The following is a 22,470-nucleotide window of genomic DNA, read 5'->3' on the forward strand; positions in this document are numbered from 1 at the left end:
GTTCGAATAGAACAAGGGGATACCGCGTGGCTTAAAATCAGGAAAGGTGTGCATCAAGGTTGTATCTTTTCACCATACTTATTCAAACTGTTTGCTGAGCGCATAATCTGAGAAACCGGACTATAGGAAGAAGAACGGGGCACCAGGATTACAGGAAGACTCATTAACAACCTGCAATATGCAGATGACATAACCTTGCTTGCTGAAAGCAAAGAGGACTCGAAATACTTATTGATGAAGATCAAAGACTACAACCTTCAGTATGGATTACAACTCAATATAAAGAAAACAAAAATTCTCACAACTGGACCAATAAGCAACATCATGATACATGGAGAAAAGATTGAAGTTCGCCAAGATTTCATTTTACTTGGATCCACAGTCAACACCCACGGAAGCAGCAGTTAAGAAATCAAAGGATGTATTGTATTAGGCAAATCTGCTGCAAAAGACTTCTTTCAAGTATTGAAAAGCAAAGATGTCACCTTGAAGACTAAGGTGTGCCAGGCCCAAGCCATGGTGTTTTCAATCACCTTATATACATGTGAAAGCTGGACAATGACTAAGGAAGACTGAAGAATTGACGCCTTTGAATTATTATAGTGTTGGTGAAGAATACTGAATATACCATGGACTGCCAAAAGGACAAACAAATCTGTCTTGGAAGAAGCACAACCAGAATGCTTCTTAGAAGCAAGGATGGCGAGACTATGTCTTATATACTTTGGACATGTCAGGAGGGATCAGTCCCTGGAGAAGGACATTACGCTTGGTAAAGCATAGGGTCTGTGGAAAAGAATAAGACCCTCAATGAGATGGATTGACACAGTGGCTTCAACAATGGGCTCAAGCATGACAACGATTATGAGCATGGCACAGGACTGGGCAGTGTTTCATTCTGTGGTACATAGGGTTGCTGTGAGTCAGAACCGACTTGACGGCACCTAACAACAGCAACAATCTTCTATATAATAAGGAGATAGAAATATATATTTAACTGCTTATATTATTGTATAGAAGACAGCATACTATAAACACTGTTAAGTCTTTGCTTATTTCATTGAATAACATACACAGGGATCAGATCGCTCCATATTAATGTATAGAGATCTTCCACCATTTCTTTTTGCAGTTGCATAGTACTCCATCCTATGTATGTACTGTAATTTATCCATCCAGTTGTCTACTAATGGACATGTGGGTGGTTTCCAATCTCTTAATATAAAAATAATGTCACAATGAATAGCCTTGCACAAGTAGCTTTTTGTAATTTTCCATTATATCACTGGGGAAAATTCCAAGAAGTCTAGGATTTGACCTAGGATTACTGTCCAAAGGGTAACACATGTGCAATGTGGCTGTATGATGACAAATTCCCTTGCTAAGACTTGTATCATTTTGCCTTCCCACCAGCAATGTACGAGAATGCTATCCTCAGGTGTATTTTGATACCTTATCATACTCAGGAGGCCGCAAAGAAGAATCACAAATAAGGTTCTTGTCCTCAGAAACTCTCAGTCTAGTAGGAGAAGGCCTATAAGCAAACATTGTAATATAATAAGCAATGGCAGATTTACCCTGAAGCTAATGAGTTTAAGCTTCAGAGTCCCTCACTTACAGGGACCCCTTCCAAGCTCCCAACAGTGCCTTCATAGACCCATTTTGTAATACGTTTCCTAAAGACGGCACCCAAATTATTGAAGCTTTGGGTTCCATGAGACCTGAATCCACCTAACAGACTTTGGAGTCAACCTATCATTGCGGAGGGGCAGAGGTTTCAAGTTTCAGTTCTGCTGCCAGCTTGACAGAACAGGGAGGGCTCCTTTGATATTTAAAGACAGAGACAAATGGGAGACAAAGCCTCCTCTGACCAAAAGAGAGAGCTTCTGGCCCCTCCCCTGACTGATAAAATAACCCACACAGTAGCTGTCTACACACAGACTTCCAGATTTTCTCCCACCACTTTCAAGGGCAGGAACCAAATCTTGGTTGTTGTCAGAATTACCAGCAGTTGACAACTGGTACAGGGCACTCAGGACAAAAGTTAGAACGGATTACAGAGCAGTACGGGAAGGGAAAGGAGCCCTGGTGGAGCAGCAGTAAAGCCTTGGGCAGCTAACTGAAGTGTCAGCAGTTGGAACCCACCAGCTGCACTGAGGAAGATGTGGCAGTCTGCTTCTGTACAGATTACAGTCTTGGAAACCCTACAGGGCAGTTGTACTCTGTTCTATAGGGTTGCTATGAGTCGGAAACTACTCCCCAGCAACAAGATTGAGAGGGAAGGGTGTTACACCAGAGATGGGGAGTAAGGGGGTGGAAGTTATTCAAGGCAGACACCACCCAAATCAAACATCTTTAGGTCAAATGAGACAGAGGTCTCCTTCCTCACCTGCAAAACCAGGGTTAGTAATAAAGCCTGCCCTTGTGGATTTGGTTTTTGTTTTTTATGGGTTTCGGTTAGGATTAAGGGATATAATTTACATAGGGCCTAACCCAGCAGAATCTTGGTAAAACCAAATCAAACCCATTGCCGTCGAGTCAATTCCTATGCATAGCGACCCTTTAGGAAAGAGTACAACTGCCCCATAGGATTTCCATGGAGCGCCTGGTGGATTCGAACTGGTGACATTTTGGTTAGCAGCCGAACTCTTAACCACTATGCCACCAGGATTTCCAGAATGTCGGTAGAAGGGCCATACAATGAGAATATAGATGAATTTGATAGTTCCTTGAGAGCGGGGACAGGATTCTTTGTACATCATGCCCTATACAGGGCTGGGACGAGCAGCAAACACATCGCTGGACAAAGCGTAGGTGCAGAATAAATCTGTGGAGAAGGAACAGACGTTTCTGGCCGATGCTTACTGCTCTGTGTTACTAACGGAATGACCGATGGGCTTTGGTCTCCGAGTAACTGTCAGTACCACGCTGGCTGTCAGGCCGTAGGAGTGCCGGAATCTCACCGACTGCCGCCGCGTAGCCGAGTGACTCGGGCGGCTGCGGCGCCCACTGACAGTCGGGCCCCGAAAGAACGGCTGTCTTCGCTGTCAATCTCGGCCCCGACCAGCCCTGACGGCCGCCTCTCCTGGCTCGCCGGCTGGACCCCGACTGTCCCCTAGGAGCCCACGGGGGCTGCAGCCGGGCAGGGCGTGGGCCCGCAGCAGCAGCCAGGGGCAGCGCTGCGGCTCCCTCCCTCCCCGCGCCCCGCAGGGCGCCCCAGACTCCCTGCGGCCGCAGCCCGGGAACAATGAGGCGCCGGCTTCTTTAAGGGAGATACCACCGCGCCGGCGGGGCAGGGGACGGCGTCTTCCCAGATGATCGCACCCAGCTCCGCGCCGCAGCCGCCGCCTTGGCAGCGGCACCGCCCGCAAACATGGCTCAGTGACTCTGACAAAAGGTGCAGCCTCCCTCCCGGCGGGGCGGACGCCAGGGCTCCCTGCTCGGGCCGCGCCTCCTCGCGGGTCCGCGGGAGAACTCTGCAAGCCGCAAGCACCTTAGGCCGGCGCAGAAGAAGATGCACCAGGCGTTGCACCCCAGCGACCCCCGCACACCTGCCCGCAGTTCGGTAGGTCTGTAGGGGAACAGGGCGGGGAGGCAGGAGGCCGCGGCCCGGCACGCGATTCCTCAGCCTCGAATCTGCTACTGCAGACAGTTCCAGGGGCTGCGGGCCGTGCACAACCACAGCAGCGGGAGGGCGACCGAACCCCGGGCGTGAAGTGGGCTCCCCCTGCCGGGGCCCGGCCACCCCTGCGGGGAGCGGCGCAAGTGGTGCGTTCCGGAGTGCGCGCACCTCCCGCAACTCTGGCTCTTCAAAGGAACGGGAAAGAGGAGGAGGCCAGCGGAGCGCCCGGCGCGAGACCAATAGGAATAGCCCTCGGCTTGCCGGCTCGCGCTACGGAAAGCCGGAGGGGGGCGTGGCCGCGAGGCGTAAGGGGGTGTGTCCGCGCGCACCACGGGGGCGCGCGCCGGCCTCTGACTGGAGGCCGCGGCGGCGGAGGCGCGAGCTGCCCGATAATGGCGGCCTGCAGAGCCCGTGAGAGGGAGAAGCGGCAGCGGCTACCCTGAGGTAAATCTGGCCCTTCGGCGTGGCAGAGAAGCCTTGCTGCAGAGCCGAGGGTCCTGCATGTGCCCCTCTCCCCAGGAGACCTGTCATAGACCTGTCAGTGGAATCATCCTGGAGAAGGCCTCGCTCCTCCCAGGCCTTCGGCCCCGCGCCCTCAGGCCACCGGCTCCAGCTGCTGGTGGCCTCGTCCCCAGGCCCCGGCCTTCAGTACCCAGACCCAAGTGTGACGGTAGCTGCAGGACTGACTCCTCGGGACCAAGGGCCTTGGGAGGGTCCCTTCAGGGTTCCATCTGGTCGCAGCCGAGGAGGGGGGAGGGCCTGATACTTGGCCAATGAGCGGGGCCCTGAGCCTCCGCGTCGGGGAACACCTCTGCCCGGGACCAGCCCTTCCCGGTCACCCGCAGGTGTATGGCCTGGCCGGCCTGCGCCTGACCGTGGATCAGCCCGGCAGACGTGAGGGTCCAGGAAATGCCGTCGTGAGTCACTTAGTTTTGCACAGGATGTGTCGCAGTAGTGTGTTTTGATCCAGGATCTCAAAGGATTTCATAAACACCAACCCTCCCCCTTATTCAGGAAGGTGCCCTTTCGCATGGGACAGGAGACTGCTTTAGAGATACGTGGTAAACTGATGATCCAGGTGGGGCAGGAAAGAATGCCAGCTGTGTAGTTCGGGCAGAGGGTTCTATGACAGAATCAAACAAACATTAGGAAATACAGTAGGAATTTGAAGGTTAGGTGCCCTGGAAGAGGAAGTGGGACTCAGAAGCAATCTCAGAAGCTTTCGTTTTCTTATTTTAAATCTCACCTATGAACTTGAAGTAGCTGTTCCCAACTTCTCGGGCTTTAGGGTCAGTAGCTTTATGTTCACCCCAGATTGTATATTGTAGGGGTTGTACAGCCTCAGGTTACTTTACTTGCCCATGGTGGAAATCTACAAATGAAAATCAGTGCCTGAAGCTCATTTAGAATCTTGAAATTCCTGGGGGGTGAGGAGGCACGTTTTGACTTTCTTGACCCAGCCCAATAGCATTTCTGTGTGGGGCCCTTGCTCCTGCGTTGAAATGATTTATCAAGTTGAACTGATAATGTAGGACAGTTTTTGTTGCCAAAAAATGGTCTAGAATTAAATAGCTATTGTAAAACAACAATAAAAAGATAGCTATATTCCAAGTAGCTTACTTTCTTTTAAAAGGGACATTGCTTTCCACAAACTTTAATTTATTTTGCAAGAAATAAAGAAATAGCATAAGAAACAAAATATGAACATACATAGTTTGGCCATTTGTTTTTAAATGATAACAACTAAGCTTTTCAGTTCTATAAGCAGCCTGGTTCACTTTCAGCCCTTAAGCACAAGCCAGGAGTGTGTATTTCTAACAACAAGAGTATTTTTGTGTGTATATTTTTGTTTTTGTTACCTTTTCTGTGTGTCCTTAGCTTTATGGAGAAGCTGGGGTTTTGCTTGTTTGTTCATTTTTTTCATGGTTAGTAAATAAAAATGCTGACTTTTTTTGGTTTAACAGTGATGTTTTGTAGCAGTTCATATAAGAGGCATTATAGTGTAGTGGTTAAAATCATGGTCATCAAAGCCAGAGAGATAGCCTGGCTTCAAATCCCAGTTCCACTGGTTACTAGTTGTTTGACCTTGGGCAAGTTACTTAACCTCTCTGTACTTTACTTTAGTCTTCTATAAAATGACTATAGTAGTACCTACCTCATAGAATTATTGTGAGGATTAAAGCAATTTAATATTATGAAGTGCTTGGAACAGTTCCTCATACATGATAAGTACTACATAAGTATGAACATTATTGTTATTATTATTGTTAAAATATTTGGGTTTGCCTAAGGTATAGCAAATATCCTTCAAGCACTGCAGGTGGTGGAGCAGATGATAACTAAATCATACATAAGAAAAAGCACAAGCCAGAAGTTATCCCTAATTTCAGCAGAACACTTTGTTGATTTTTCCAGAAACCTTGACCTTGAAGATGGTGAGTAGCCAGCCGAAGTACGATCTAATACGGGAGGTAGGCCGAGGTAGTTACGGTGTGGTGTATGAAGCAGTCATCAGGAAGACCTCTGCACGGGTAGCAGTGAAGAAAATTCGATGCCATGCACCTGAAAATGTTGAACTAGCTCTTCGTGAGTTCTGGGCACTAAGCAGTATCAAGAGCCAACATCCAAATGTGATTCACTTGGAGGAATGCATTCTACAAAAAGATGGGATGGTGCAGAAGATGTCCCATGGCTCTAATTCCTCGCTCTATTTACAGGTATGTGTGGTTGAATGGGAAAGAAGTGATCTAGACATAGCAGGGGTCAGCAAGAAGAGGAATGAAAGGGTCAGATGAACTTTTCTCTTTAAATGCTGGTGTTTATATAGTTAGGAATAAATAGGGGTCTGCCAAAAATTAAGTAGATGTTTGGTTTAAAATAAGGTTTTATTTAAACCTGTGATGCAAATACCTAAAAATAACATAAGCCACCTGTTAAGCCATGGTACATGCCGGTCTGCATAGGAATGGGGCAAGATGGGCACTAGGGAAGTGTTTAAGATGAGAATCTAATAAGTTTACTTCTTCAGAATCAATATTTTTTGGAACTACTGACAGAAGAAAAGGAAAATGTCCACAACTAATAGTACCCATAGGTAATTGGGCATCTCTTTTATACATCACTGGTTTGAACATAAGCCTTTGCCATTTTAGAGGGGTCATGTAGTTTCTTAACTATGCAATTCCAGTTAATTTTCATGAAGTATGTGGCTTACACCACAATGTTGTTAACAGTGCTAATAGCTTACATTTGAGTTCCTGCTCTGTTCCATGTGCTGTGCTGAGTGCTTTAAAGGCAGTTGCTCAGAACAGCCCTGTGAGGAAAGTACTATTATTGTCCTTATTATAAATGAAGAAACTGAGACTTAGAATAGATAATAAATGTGTCTAAAGTCACATAGCTAGCAAATGAGAGTTGACCCTAGGCCTATTTGACAGCTAAAGCTTGCGGTCTCTTAAACACTCAGGAATAGTGCCTCCAAATTTTTCTTTTATAACTTAGGGGAAGCATTAACACTGGAAGACAGACAAGCTTTTTTTTTAAGTTGGCTTCTGCCATAGATCAAAATCTGTACTCCTTGAATAGAAAATATATGTAAGACATAGCTAGTTAAAGGCCAGAGCAAAATTTCTTAAACCAGTCATTCTTAGAAAAGACAACAACTTTCCTTGGAGTCTGTCTAAATTCATAATAAACCATCAGGATATAAAAGTTTGTTTATAAAACAGCAAAAGCTTTTGCACAAGGAGCAACAAAGAAAACAAGCACAGCTATCTGTAATTAGAAACTTGCAAGTTTTGTTGTATAGATGACATATTAATCTTGAGGACTTAATATTTCAGTTTAGCACTCTGCGCCCTGGTGTTTTCTCTCTTTAAGACAGTGAATATAAAACACAACTATTTAGCCTCTATTCATGTTATTGTTTACTTTTCTAAAACTGCTTATTACATAAGTTACACTAATATCAGGAAATATTGGACATATTACCACATTCCCTCCTAAAAGTAGATAGAACTTTGCTTTGAATCTTAGAGATAAGATGCCTAATCTCTTTTGGATTGGAAAAGCAAAGACATTTTAAACATATGACTTAGTCTTGACAGTATCCTTGGGTCTAGATCTAGTAACAATTATAGTAACTAGGCATTAGTTGGTCTTCCAAGGCTTTATAGATGTAAAGCACCACCAGACTTGATTTAGTGATTTTTAGATCTAAAGCACCTTTTTTTGTTAGTAAATCTCACTTATCTGTTAAAGTCTGATAGACCTCTCCTTGACTTATGACACTTTTTGCTAGCTGTATACAAAACAAAAAACCAAACCCCTTGCCACTGAATTGATTCCAACTCATAGTGACCCCATGGACAGAGTAGAACTGCCCCATAGGGTTTCCAGGGAATGTCTAGTGGATTCAAACCGCCAACCTTTTCATTAGCAGCCGAGCTCTTAACCACTGCACCACGAGGGTGCCCCTTGTTAGCTGTATGGCCTTGGATAAATAACCCAACTTTTCCCAGTATATGTTTCTTCATATGTAAAATAGGAGTAATAATTTCTACGTTCCATGAGAGTTGTCAAAATTGGGTATAATGCAGATACAATACTTGGCACCTAGTAAGCAGGTATTTATCAACACATTTATCAAGTGCCTTCTCTGTAAAGAAAACCAGTATTTACATCTAGTAAAAACAACATGGGGTCACTATGAGTCGGAATTGTACCCAACAACAAAGATAACAAAATAAATACGTAGGGTGACAACAGAGTTCAAATGAATGGGCTTCCTCATTCTCTATATAAATTTTAATTTTTCTCCAGATGTCTCTCCTTATTCTCAGTTGGAATCATTAAATCAGTTCCTAATTGCTAAAAGCCTCATCTAGGAGAAAATATAGAACAAATAATTAACAGAAGACACAACCCCAGGCATAGGAACTTTGTGGCCACTTTGTGTGCTTGTGTCATAAACGAGAAGTGCAGCATGGTATAGGAGCAGAAAACCATACATACAAAGGTCCTGAGACAAAAAGCATGAAGTTTTCTAAGAATTAAAAGAAGATGGTAAAGCTGTAGTGTACAGGGAGAGTTGTTTTAAACAAGGCTGGTAAGGTTAGCAGGGGTCAGAGTACACAGGGTCATGTAGTCCGTTTTAAGGAACTTGGACTATATCCTAAGAGAACAGAGAAGCCACTGAAGAACTTTAGGTAAGAGAACCAATGACTAACATGTTCTTTACACGTGAAAATAAATAGATTGGACACTCCATTTGTGCATTTCTCAACCAGAAGCTGGGAGGTATAGCCCATGGTCTGTTTTTGTATGGCCTGGATGCTAAAAATGTTTTTGACATTTTGAAAGCGTTATAAAAACTAAAAAAGAAGAGAAAATATGAGACAGAGACCTTACGTGGCCTACAAAGCCTAAAATATTTACTGTCTGACCCTACTCTAAACCATTCTTTAAATGCTGGGACTCTGCACGCTCAGAGTTACTGAGGAAGTGTGCTTTCGCAAGTAAAGACAGAAGAGAAGTGAAGAAAGAGAGAAGGTGCTGGTTTTTAATCTCAGCACACGTAGTAAGAGTGCACCTTGTAAATAATTGTCTTACCTGTACGTTCCCTATTCTTTCATTTTTTTGTCTCACCAGCAAACATATGCAACAAGGAAAATGCATGTAAAAGAAACATCTGCAGACCATTGTAATTACTGCAGTGGCAGGAGAGGAATGGCATGGAGGGGTGTTTTTGCTTCTGCCCTGCTCAAGTGACAGTGGGTTTAAACATAAAATTAGCAGTTCACTCACTCTTCAACCACTCTTCCGCTTCCCTTGCAAGTTTTATTCAACCCGTAGACTGGAAAAGGACTACTAAAGGACACCATACAACAAATTCTTTCAAACCACTGTATGCCTATATTTTAGAGTAGTAGTTCATGTTCAGTGAAATAATATTCTTGAATTTCAGGTGATAGGATAGTTATAATTAAATAAAATGATTTATTCTAGGTTTTCAGCTTATGTCAAAGAAGAGCTGTACAAGCAAATACTTCAGTTTTTATAACAAGATGCAAATTTGATTTTTATAAATTGGTTTTAAAAACCCATCCAGTGATAAAGATTAAAAAAAAAAAACCCGTTGCTGTCAAGTCAGTTCCGACTCACAGCAACCTTGTAGGACAGAGTGGCTGGCGAGTTCCAACTGCTGACCTTTTGGTTAGCAGCCGAGCTCTTAATCACTGCACCACCATAGCCAACATCATTTGCATTCTCCCTGTAGAAGTTTGTGAAGTGATAGTGTCGGTCTTTATTTTAGCAGTGACTGCAGGAACACTTTATTTCTGCAACAACTAGTTGGTCTTTGATCATTTTTCTCTTAATTTTACAGATTATATTGATAGTGTATGTTCAGTGAGCAAGAAGTATATTTCAGATAGTTTCTTCTAATAGAATTTCCTAATAGAGGTTTATACCCTAGCTGGCACGCTCCCAAGTCTCGCTGCTGAAACTTTGGTCTTCTCATGAAGCTATTAGCTAGGTGAGCAGAGTTCAGCTCCATTGACATGTGAAAAAAATGTGTGACCAGCCGGACACTTTTCAAAATAAGGCTATGTAAAAATAAGTTTTTACTTGGCTTCAAGATTTGGTGTGTATTCAAGATTTGGTGTGTATTCATTAGGGACAAAGTAACAGTTCGAAATGCCCAGCCCAAACATGAAAGCACTGCCCAAATCGGATATTCGTGGCATTTCCATATAAAATCGGAGACTGACTTTACCTTTATTTTTATACTATAACTGAGTTGTATTATCTATGCAGATGATTGTAAACTTTTTTTTTTCCTTGTTACAGCTTGTAGAGACTTCATTAAAAGGAGAAATTGCCTTTGATCCCAGAAGCGCCTATTACTTGTGGTTTGTGATGGATTTTTGTGACGGAGGAGATATGAATGAGTATCTGTTGTCCAGGAAACCTAATCGTAAAACTAACACCAGCTTCATGCTTCAGCTGAGCAGTGCCCTGGCTTTCCTGCATAAGAACCAGATCATCCATCGAGATCTCAAGCCTGACAACATCCTGATTTCTCAAAGCAGGTTGGATACCAGTGACTTGGAACCCACACTGAAAGTGGCTGATTTTGGTTTAAGTAAAGTTTGTTCAGCCTCTGGGCAGAACCCAGAAGAACCTGTCAGTGTAAACAAGTGTTTCCTCTCCACAGCCTGTGGAACAGATTTCTACATGGCTCCCGAAGTGTGGGAGGGACATTACACAGCGAAAGCTGACATCTTTGCTCTGGGGATTATCATCTGGGCAATGCTGGAAAGGATCACTTTCATAGACACGGAGACAAAGAAGGAACTCTTGGGGAGTTATGTAAAACAAGGAACTGAGATTGTGCCGGTAGGGGAGGCGCTTCTGGAAAATCCCAAAATGGAACTTCTCATTCCTGTGAAGAAGAAGTCTATGAATGGGCGAATGAAACAATTGATTAAAGAAATGCTGGCTGCAAACCCTCAGGATCGTCCAGATGCTTTTGAACTAGAACTCCGATTAGTACAAATTGCGTTTAAAGACAGCAGCTGGGAAACGTGACACATACGTTGTTTGCCGATCCCTGGGATGACGTGCTGCTTCTGTTTTAACAGTGATGCAACATTATGTGGCTGAAAAAGAATATAGAAAGCTAAACGCCTTCGAAGGGTTTAGATTTTACTGTGGGGTGTTTTTTTTTCCCTCATTTTTCTTAAGTCCAAGTTGGCCATTTTGTTAGTATGTTTTAAATGTGTATTACCAATGTGAGTGTAAATTTTTTAAAATGATCATTGGTAGAAGTTTGGCAGGAAAATTCTCTAAGAGCCAAGAAAAGGAGAGAGTCCAGTTTTCTGGAAATCTGTCTCTTCAGTATTTTAGACATTCCTTGTCAGTCAGTATTAGGCATTTCCATGGAAGTAGAGGTGTGCATGCTGGTAATGCAACCTTTGAAGCTTTGTAAAGGAAACATATGTGTATATATTTATGTATATGTGAGTATGTGAATGTGTGCATTTTGCATTCCATAGGAAGAAAATGCCACTTCTGTTTAAGTTATTTGATGTAGGTTTGCGTTTTTGAGATTTGCTGGTGAAATCAGTGATGGAAAATAAAAGAACCTTCCCTCATCTTCCTATCCTGTTCCTCCCTCTAATGAAATCAAAAAAAAATTTTTTTTTTAATTTTTGTAATATTATTCAGCATTTTTTTTTTAAGGCATCATTTCGGAGGGTCTGAAATTACTAAACATAAAAGAAACGAAGTCATCCAAAGCTGCTGAAGTATGTTTGAGCTTTCCAGCGCCCTGTAGCTGCAGGAGTTGAATTAGTTATGCAGTCACATGGTAACAGGTTGGCAAGGACATTAATGATTCAGTCATACCTTCTTCAGGTAACCAAGCATTCAATTAACCAGTTAAACCACTGCATTGGAACACGTCAGCACTTGAGTATCTACAGTCTGATATAAATCCGAACACAGGATTCGTCTGTTTCTGAAAACTTTGCTGTGTATGAACTCTAATACTCGATATGTTAATTTTGGGTTTCAAGACTTTGTCTAAGCTTCAGCATAAAGTTGAAAAAACCAAATGAGCTCTACTCTCACATCGCCTGCCCTGACATGGTCTCTCATTTAATCACTGGATTTCCTTTCATTTTGGCACTGACACTGTTTTCTCTTGTCTAATTTGAGACAGTAATGATAGTGATATGGTTGTCTTAAATGTTGCTCACCTTTTTCTAAAGTGGGAGATGATACTTACTCTGGCAAATGGATAGAATATTGTAGCATCAACTATGTCTTTCAAATAGAAAAATTATCAATTGTATGCAATCACTTGGTATGGTCTGTGTCAAAAGCCAACAGACTATTATTGTTCTTGAAGTTAGTTTTCATTTTAATCCTGTATAGTTGTCTCCAATTTGTTTTTCTGTAAATTCAGATACTTAAAAAACTAAGGAAAAAAAATCCTTTCCTAAAACAGAACATTAGCCTTTAAGATTAGATAGACTTTAAGGCCATTGTATCTAGGTTAATCTTTATAAAGCACCAGAATCTTTGGTCAAAAGTCAAACAAAATATTTAGCTATAAACCGTTAACCCATTGCCATCGAGTGGATTCCGACTCTATGCCACCAGGGTTTCCAATTTAGCTATAAGAATATTGAACAATCATTAATAGTTTCCATAGTCTCCTCAGCCTTTGAAAACTTCCACAACTTTTGGAATATTGCTATCGTAATTTTTTCTTCATTTAAAATGTCTTCAAAAGATAACCCAAAAAATTGGAGTACCTAAAATTCCTGGACTATGTGTTACTTGGTCTGGAAGTTTAAAATTTGGACTGAAAGTTTTTATTAAAGCCTCTTAAGATGGAAAAAAAAAAAAAATCATATACCTTCAGCATCACTTTCAAGCTAATAAATGTAAGAATTCTTTTGGAAATTAGAGGTGAAATACACTGGAACCTTGTGGAAATGTGACCCTCTGGATCACCAAATTAGTGTAACAGATCTGTCCGAGGGGATTTAGTTACTGGAAATAAGAAAAGGCATCATTATGATGTGACCTCATCAACAAGTTCAGCACTTAAACAGAGATTCGTAGGTGATGTCATTTGCCCTTTGAATATGTGTGCTTGGGGTCAGTCTCCTAAGTACATAGCTTTTGGACCTGCCGCATTTAACACAGTGATCATTTATTTTGAAAGATTTTACCTGTAAAGTAGAATTCTCTCTCATGGGGCAAGAATGGTATTGTGATCAGTCTCATGGAATTTTTTGCAAGTCCTTATAATCTAAAATAGCCTATGATACCAAGCAAAATGATAATAAGTTATTTGTCTTCGTTCTTTGAATTGAAAGTATTTATTAAGTACCTACTGTGTGCTCAGCACTAGATGTCAGTTGATCAAATGACACTTAAAAATTAGCATTTACTTTAAACCTTCAACCAAAAATATCCCCCGAAGTCCTCTTAAAACCCAACAGTAGTTTAGCTTAGCTAGTGAAAAATGTCTGCCTTGAGCACTATGCTCTTTTAGGAATTATCTATATGGGATCAAATTGACAACAGCAACTTGAAAACTTAGGTAGGAACCTTAGGTGGCAGTGAGTTTATGTTAATGAGGGAGGAACAACTCAGAAAGGGAGGATGAGAAGGGTTGCACAACTCGAAGAATGTAATCAATGTCACTAAATTGTACATGTAGAAATTGGAATTAGTGTATATTTTGCTGTGTATATTCTCAACAACAACAGCAAAATAAAATTTAGGGAAAAAATTGGCATTTAGCTAGAGGCCAGGAATAAGAAGTAAAAGAAATCAGTGATACTCGGAAATTCCTGGATATTTGCCGGAGGAAAAAAGAAAGCAAGAATTTGGTGCCTTGCCCGTAATAGGTACTCAATAAACAATTATTCCTCATAGTAGAGTCTGTTGCCATGATTAATAGTGTTTTATTAAATTTGTCTTAATTTTAAAAAGACCAAATACTTCAAATGAGCTTATAGGCAGCTGTGGCCAGTTAAACTATGGGGTTGTACAGTTAGTTCCTAGAATGTTATTTTGCACTAGTTGTCATTTAGAAAGATGGGGTTCCCGTAGATTTTTGGTGCTAAGGAATACTTTGTCATTATGATGAAGTAAGTGTTTTGTGTAAGAGAAATAGCACACTGAATAGTTCTTTCTGCTGGTCTGTTTCTTTGTTGTTGTTGTTGTTTTTAATTGTAAAATATTTTATCAATCAAACTATTGTAGCAGCTACAAAAGAATTCACCAGCATGACAAAATGGTCAAAAAATAAGTCATCAGCACTTCAAAAATGAAAGCAACTTTTGAAATTTTCTTTTAAAATTGTCAAATATATTTTATGAAGAATTTATAAGAGGGGGAAATGATTGTAATTTATTGTTCATGACTTTTTTTTTTTTTTTCTTAAATAAAGTGAGTTTCAACAAAAAAAATCCTGAAAATTCTACATTGCTGCTTTGGTGGCTCTATGAGTCATTCTGTAGTGCTTTACTTCATGATCATAAAATAGAGGGAAGAAAATTTGAAACAATGCTACTTTCTATCTGAAATAGCAAAACTTGCTGAGGAAAAGATGATTGAATTATAGGAATTTCAGCATTTCAAGTTCTCTAAAATTTTAATGCTCACTCTCCTGTTGTATTTATCAGAAGAACTTGTATTGCTGGAAATAAATGATTTTTGCCATTTATTTTCCTATCGGATTAAGCTGAGAATGCATCCAGGGCTCAGAATGATGAATAATAAACGTACTAGGATGCAATCTTTTGATTTGTAGCTTGAGACCATGGTTTTCTATAAAAAGTCAGTTGGCCCACTTTTGTAGGCTTTATCATGTGTGCCTTCTCCAGAATAATCGAAGTGCTAGGAATACAGCGCACTTAGCGATTGAAGGGCACAGCAGATGGAAACAGTGGGAAATGGCATTAACTCGACAAGTGATCCAGTGACCAGAGCATGAAAGCAGCCACCAAGAATTGTGGCTTTTTCTGACTTGGTCACCTTCTGGCATAAACCTTTGTAGACAGGTAAACTTTGCTTTCGATTTAGATGTTAATTTAAAAAAAATTAATCTTAAAACTGTAAATATTTGTATTTTCTAGCATTTTGAGAGGCCAAAGGGCCTTCCTGTGGTTTTTACGTAATTTTTCCGTGAGTTCTACTAAAAATAGGGGCTGATTTCTTGATGAGGAGATTAATGGTAATAAAATCTGTTACTAAGGTAATGGTAACGGTTTTATCCTAGCGCTGGGTTTTGTTTTTGTTTTTATTGTTATAAAACTAGCACTGGGCTGTAGTGCCTAATCTCTTACTCCAGATGGAGTTTCCTCCCACAACAAAGCTTTATCCTTCCCACTGAAGTAATAACCCTTGGTTGTTTTGGTCTTTTCTTTAAATTCAAATGTTGCTCTTTTGGTCAACCAATCATCACTGTCCTCTAAAGTGCAGTGTAATGACAGACAGTTGGTTTGTGGTTAGATAATAACTCCTACTTGAGAAACCTATAGCAGCCACACCTCTGGAGGGCAAAGTGTGTCTTAAAGGCAGTACTTTCCCCTTTGCGATGATTTTTCATTGGTTCCGGGGCAATTTTTAAAGAAAGGGATCTGGGCTTTTGATTTCACTCTTTCATTTCCTGTTCAGCCCTGGTATTTCAACCTTAGCTTCTTCTGGGCAGAAATTAAGCAACTGGTTGTTACAGAAGGTCTCCTGGTCTAGAGGAAAAAGCAAGGCTTTGGTGTAGCAGATCTGATGCTAAATATAAGCTTTTGAAAATACCTACATAATTAATATATGGCAGTGGGCAAGCCACTTCACCACTCCTGAGCCTCAGTTTCCATATCTCAAATGGAGATGATGATATTTATATTTCAGGGTTTTGTAAAGGTCAGAGATAAACTCAAAATGCCTAGCATAGTGCCTGATACATCAAGTTCTCATATGATAAAAAAAAAAATGATAGCCATTGTTATTTTTTATATTCTGATTTTGATGATATGTTGAATGAATGAACGGATTCCCTATAAGCCAGTCTTCTGTTGTAGCTTTGATTCTTTTCCCCTTGGGAGAATCTGAAAAAAGCACTATATCCTTTCCTTGGGGAAAATGTATGAACTCATATAAAAAATGTTTGCCTATAATTTCGGGGGATTTATCCATCTCAGAAGCCCGCATAGACCCGAAGCGAAGGACCCTGAGCTACAGGCTCCACTAAGTGCCTCTGCTTAAGCTCCTAAGTCAAAAGTAGGCCAGGCATGAGAAGAATTCTGAGGTATTTGTTTTGTTTCTTTGTCTGGGTGCTGCTTAGATGAGTGTGTTCACTTTGTGAAAACTCATCAGGCAGTGCCCTTAAAATTTCTGCACTTCTCTCTAGGTATGTTATACTTCAACAAAATTTTTTTTCAAAATTTGTGTGCATTGGGCCAAGAGATTATCACAACAGGTGTTGTCAGAAGCGGAGGGAAAGGACACAGACCTTTTATCTTTCCATACTAGCTGTGTGACTCCCAAGTTCCTAACCGTTCAGATCCACAGTTTCCCGCATGTATAAAATAGAGATAATACCTGACTCAGAGCACTGTGAAGCTGAAATGAGATGAGGCATCTAGAAACGCTTGGCGCACACAATAAATGTTACTGCTTCCCATTGCCTTTGGCGAGCTCATTGGGAATGACTCTGAGTTGCTTTACTGCTGATTTGCACCCCAGGTAGATAGCAGGTTTGTTTGTTTCTTTTCTTATTTAACTTAGCTTATATATTTTTCCAACACTTATTTGAGAAATAGCTTCTATTCCATTACTATAATGTTCTGCCTGGCTCCTTGCCCCTGAAGCCCTACACAGACATAGTTCTTAACCAAAGATCTCCATAGCCCGAGCTTCTTTCCTCTTTCTGTTTGCTGCTAATGACATGACTGATAGTAATTCAGGATGTCTGCCGTCTCTCTGACATAGACTACCATTGCCTGGACACTAGCAGAGTACTAATGAGTGTCAGATACTAGAATGATGTGCCTTTCTTTGGCCATTTTTCCTAGCTTCGGGTAGAAGGCAGGGAAAGTGTTTACCAGTGTGATTGGAGAGCTAACAGTTGAAACATAGCTGCAAGGGAGAGGAGGAAGAGCTGGGCAGCAATGGTTAAAACTCTGATGACAAGAATTAGGTTCCCGTGGTTCTCAACCTCAGCTGCACATTAGAATTTTAACCTGGGGAGCTTTTTTCAAAAAACAACTGATGACTTCTGCTTCTGGCTATTATGGAATAATGAAGTTTCCCTTCTGGCCTTAAACAACAAAAATACCAGACAAAATATATGAAGCAATGTGTACAGACGTTGAACAACTAGCAACAAAGAAGAGAAGGGAATCAAGTAAGATGAGCCCTAGGGTTGCCCCAGCTCACTGTCTGGAGAAGAAAGGGGTACCTAAGCAGCAGCCAGCAATCTCCCTGAGTTGAGAAGACAGAGTTCAGAGTTCAGGGAGGCCGTGCCAGCTAGAACTTGTGGGGCAGAGTATCTGACAGAGAGAAAGTGCTAAACAAAGAGCTCTGGACATTTGCAGAGTTTTCTCCAAGTCATCGGCTAAGTGCTGATCAGTACATGCTTGTGAGAAAACTACCTGAGACCGGGAAAAACCACCTGAAAATCTCAGGCAGGGTAATTCTCAGGGTTCACACAGGGCCAGGAATAGTTAACATTCCTACTAGCCAGAGTGGAAACACCAAGTAATATATAGGGCATCAAGTAGAGTTCTCAGAACGGTGTTGTTCCAGTTGTTTTTAGCTGCTGTTGAGTGGGCCCCCAACTAATGATGACCCATGTGTAATGGGATCAGACCATTGTGATCTGCAGGGTTTTCATTGGCTGATTATCAGAAGTAGGTCACTAGGCCTTTCTTCCTAGTCTGTCTGAGTCTGGAAGCTCCACTGAAACCTATTCAGCATCCCAGCAACATGCAAGCCTCCACTGACAGAGGAGTGATAGCTGCACTTGAGGTGCATTGGCTGGGAATCAAACCCAGGTCTCCTGAATGGAAGGCAAGAATTCTACCACTAGACCACCACTGTCTTCATTGTTCCAGTAATGAGGCCAAATTATCCCTAGACTAAAGGCTATTCTGGACCTGCCTAACAAAGCTTAAAAGACTTATTATTTTTTTTAATTGTGCTTTAGGTGAAAGTTTACAGTTCAAGTTAGTTTCTCATACAAAAATTTATACTCACATTGTTATGTGAGTCCCTGGAGAAGGAAATCAAGCTTGGTAAAGGCAAGGGTCAGTAAAAACGGGAAAGACCCTCAATGAGAGGGATTGACACAGTGGCTGCAACAATGGGCTCAAGCATAACAAGGATCATGAGGATGGTGCAGGACCAGGCAGTGTTTCACTCTGCTGTACATGAGTCGGAAGCAACTCGATGTCATCGATGTCACCTAATGACAACAACAACATGCAGTTGTCAAAACTCAAAGAACTATACACAAAGAGGAATAATTTTATTATATTAATTTTTTTAATTTACAAAAAAATTTTTTAAATGTTAAACATACACCTATCATACAATCCAGCCATTCTACTACTAAGTATTTGCCCAAGAGAAATGAAAGCATAGGAATATACAGAACTTATACAGGAATGTTCATAGCAGATTTATTTGTAATATTGCCAAACAGAAACAGGATACAGCCCAAATGTCCATCAACAGGTGAATGGCTAAACGATGTTATATCCATACGATGGAATACAACTCAACAATAAAAAAGAACGAACTATTGATAAATGCATGTATGTGGGCGAATCTCTGATGACATTGTGAAAGAAACCAAATGGAAGGGGGGAAAAGTATAGACTAGATAGTTCCATTACTATAAAATTCTAGAACTAATGTAACAGAAAGTAGATCAGTGGTTGCCTGGGATGGGGTGGGGTAGAGGGTAGAGGGATGAATTAAAAGGAGCATGAATGAATTTTCTGGGAAGATGGGTAGCTTCATGATCTTGATTGTGATGATTTCGTGGGTTTTGTTCAGATATCAGAACTCATCAAATCGTATACTTTAAATATGTGCATTTTATTTTATATCAATCATACCTCAATTATTCTTCAGTATACCTAAACAACTTGGTGACCAGGTTCCATCTCGTTCTATTTAAGTGATAATTTCAGTAGGTGAAACCCTCATGTCAATATATTTTAAAAGCTCCCCAAATGAGTCTAATGCAAAACCCATGTAAAATATTGCAGTAGGAACACCACTGATCAGACTGAGGGATAGGTGGAATAGGTCAAAGGGTAGCATCATTTGAATTTGATCACCTCCTACCAACCAGCAGCTCAGACCACTTTTCAGCACCCCATCCCAACTCAGGACCCTATCTTCCCCTTGAGACTCCTTCCAACTTCTGTCAGAGCTTAACTGTGTTTCTGAGAAACAGAAAGAAGAAGTAAACACATTAAATCACTATCAGGTATTTTACTCTAGGGAAGAACTTCTTAGCCTGGAATCTCAAGAGAGACTCCAGGGGGTCAGTGGACCCACTAAAATCATAAGCAAAATTACATGTGTATATGCATTTTTACCTGGAGGGGAGTCACAACTTTTAGCAGAATTCTTAAAGAGGTTCAGAGACTGTCGTTGTTGTTAGGTGCCATCGAGTTGGTGCCGATTCACAGCAACCCTACATACAACAGAACAAAACACTGCCCAGTCCTGTTCCATCCTCAAATCGTTGTTATGTTTGAGCCCATTGTTGCAGCCACTGTGTCAATCCACCTCACTGAGGGTCTTCATCTTTTTCTCTTACCCCCTCCTTTACCAAACATAATTTCCTTCTCCAGGGACTGATCCCTCTTGATAACATGTCCAAAGTATGTGAGACAAAGTCTCACCATCCTTGCTTCCGAGGAGTATTCTGGCTGTACTTCTTCCAGGACAGATTTGTTTGTTCTTCTGGCAGTCCATGGTATATTCAGTATTCTTCACCAATACCACAGTTCAAAGCCATTCAATTCTTCTGTTGTGTTCCTTATTCATTGCCCAGCTTTCGCATGCCTAGGGTTAGGTGCACCTTAGTCTTCAAGGTGACATCTTTGCTTTTCAATACTTGACAAAGGTCTTTTGCAACAGATTTGCCCAATGCAATGCGTCTTTTGATTTCTTGACTGCTGCTTCCATGGATATTGATTGTAGAGCCAAGTAAAATGGAACCCTTGACAACTTCAATTTTTCTCCATTCATCATGATGATACTGGTCCAGTTGTGAGGATTTTTGTTTTCTTTATGTTGAGGTGTAATCCATACTGAAGGTTGTGGCCTTTGATCTTCATCAGTAAGTGCTTCAAGTCCTCTTTGCTTTCAGCAACGAAGGTTGTATCATCTGCATAATGAGGTTGTTAATGAGATTTCCTCCAATCCTGATGCCCCATTCTTCTTCATATAGTCCAGCTTCTTGGATTATTTGTTCAGCATACAGATTGAATAAGTATGGTGAAAGTATACAACCATGACACACACCTTTCCTGACTTTAAACCATGCAGTATCATTCTGTTTGAATGACTGCCTCTTGATCCAAGAGACTAAGAACTACTATTGTTGGAGCATAAGGAACCATCGCATGAGAACTCTGGGCACAAGGTAAATGGGGTGGGTATTGAAAAGAAAAGAATGAACACATAAGGAATTGGAAAGCTAAATCACAGATGAGCCCAGAGCAGGCTGGAGTTGATTGGTTCTCTCGGGAGGAAACCATTCTTGTCTAGGTCTACGTGTCCAAACATAACTACCTGCCGGAACTATGGACCTTCTCTAACTGGCTCCCAAATTAACCAGCGTGTTCTAGAGTCTTGTCTTGGGCCCTGACTTTTCCAGTTTAGCAAACAGAGTTTTCTGAAGCTACTGAGAGATCTGGTGTGCCCTCAACCCCTCTGCTCTCATCATACCAATACCATTGGATTAGAGAGAATATTTAGTTCTGGTCTTTCCCGATGAACATCAGTGCCCATGGAATAAAACGTAGGGAAGAATGAATTCTTCGGGGTTAAATTACATTTATCTAGGCCTACCTTTCAGCCTAGGCCCAGTCCTTAGAGGAGAAATTTCCTGATCTCAGAATTTCTTTTAAGAACATAGGACAGAAAGAGTTCAATAGATTGATATCTCTGGCCTTCATAATAATTAATCACTGTCAGCACTAACTGATATAATAGATATAATTCCTAACAGCCTTTCCGGCTCTAAAATTCAGCGATTCTATCCATTCATGGAAAATTACTAATGAAAGAATTGTGAGAGTTATGAAAGAAAGTCACAGTCCCTGCCCTCAGCTGAGAAAATAAAACACACAAGTTCCAATAAGAAGGAAAATTAAAGGCTAATATATGTATCTATATGAATTTGCTAAGATACCAAGATATAAGAAACATAACTCTTTTTTATTCTTCTTTGCAGCCAAGATTAGAAGGAACTTCAATTATGTTTTAGAGGGGGTCCTACTCCTCTCCAGAGCTGTTCATAAGACTTGGAGAATGATCTCTGGTCTTCAGTCTTTCTACTGAGATGCTCATTGACCAAGTCTACATGATCTAGCATTTGCTGTTCATGGAGCTCTCTTCATGCCCAACTCAAACACTAAGACCTTAGTCATGTTCCATTCCCTCAGAAGTCTTCCTGTCAGAGGTGACTGTTTTGTCTTAGTTCTCACAGAACCATTCACCTCTTAATTTCCTCCAGTCTCAGGAGATTCCACCCTTACTGAGGTGGGTAAGATGCTCACTCCCCCGCATTTCAACTCTTTGAGACACTTTGAAACTTGAAAAGCAAAGCATTTTGACTCTCTACTGGGACAAGTGAAGCCCTGGGCCTCCAACATGTACAGCTCTATTGTCCTCTTGACATGGCAAAAAGAAAATTGCCTCTCAAGAAAATAAACTCCACTGTGTGTGATTTTCAACTGCCTCATATGCGTGTGAAAGCTGGACAATGAATAAGGAGGACGGAAGAAGAATTGATGCCTTTGAATTGTGTTGGCGAAGAATATTGAATATACCATGGACTGACTGCCATGGAAGAAGTACAGCCAGAATGCTCCTTAGAAGCGAAAATGGCAAGACTTTGTCTCACATACTTTGGACATGTTAACAGGAGGGACCAGTCCCTGGAGAAGGACATCATGCTTGGTAAAGTAGAGGGTCAGTGAAAAAGAGGAAGACTCTCAATGAGATGGATTGACGCAGTGGCTGCAGAAATGGCCTCAAGCGTAACAACAATTATGAGGATGGTGAAAGACTGGGCA

The 22,470-nt window shown here is 41.3% G+C and overlaps 1 protein-coding gene across 3 annotated transcripts; it reads left to right on the forward strand.

Annotated features, from left to right (window-relative positions):
* The first annotated feature begins 3,478 nt into the window (after positions 1-3,478).
* Positions 3,479-14,220, forward strand: PDIK1L (PDLIM1 interacting kinase 1 like). 3 transcript variants are annotated; one of them, XM_049878332.1, is made up of 3 exons: positions 3,479-3,565; positions 6,038-6,339; positions 10,472-14,220. In XM_049878332.1, exons 2-3 carry the CDS (start codon positions 6,055-6,057, stop codon positions 11,210-11,212), a joined length of 1,026 nt encoding a protein of 341 aa, XP_049734289.1. In that variant the 5' UTR covers positions 3,479-3,565; positions 6,038-6,054; the 3' UTR covers positions 11,213-14,220. The 3 variants fall into 3 exon arrangements, with proteins under 3 accessions (XP_049734289.1, XP_049734288.1, XP_049734290.1); XM_049878331.1 differs by lacking the exon at positions 3,479-3,565 and adding an exon at positions 3,941-4,066; XM_049878333.1 differs by lacking the exon at positions 3,479-3,565 and adding an exon at positions 4,091-4,539.
* The last annotated feature ends 8,250 nt before the right edge of the window (positions 14,221-22,470 follow it).

The sequence above is a fragment of the Elephas maximus genome, chromosome 3, assembly GCF_024166365.1.
Source record: "Elephas maximus indicus isolate mEleMax1 chromosome 3, mEleMax1 primary haplotype, whole genome shotgun sequence".
Taxonomy (NCBI): domain Eukaryota; kingdom Metazoa; phylum Chordata; class Mammalia; order Proboscidea; family Elephantidae; genus Elephas; species Elephas maximus.

Coding starts and splice junctions, on each gene's coding strand:
- PDIK1L (XM_049878332.1), top strand. CDS start 6,055: ATGGTGAGTAGCCAGCCGAAGTACGATCTAATACGGGAGGTAGGCCGA. Junction 6,340..10,471: donor ATTCCTCGCTCTATTTACAG/GTATGTGTGGTT, acceptor TCCTTGTTACAG/CTTGTAGAGACTTCATTAAA.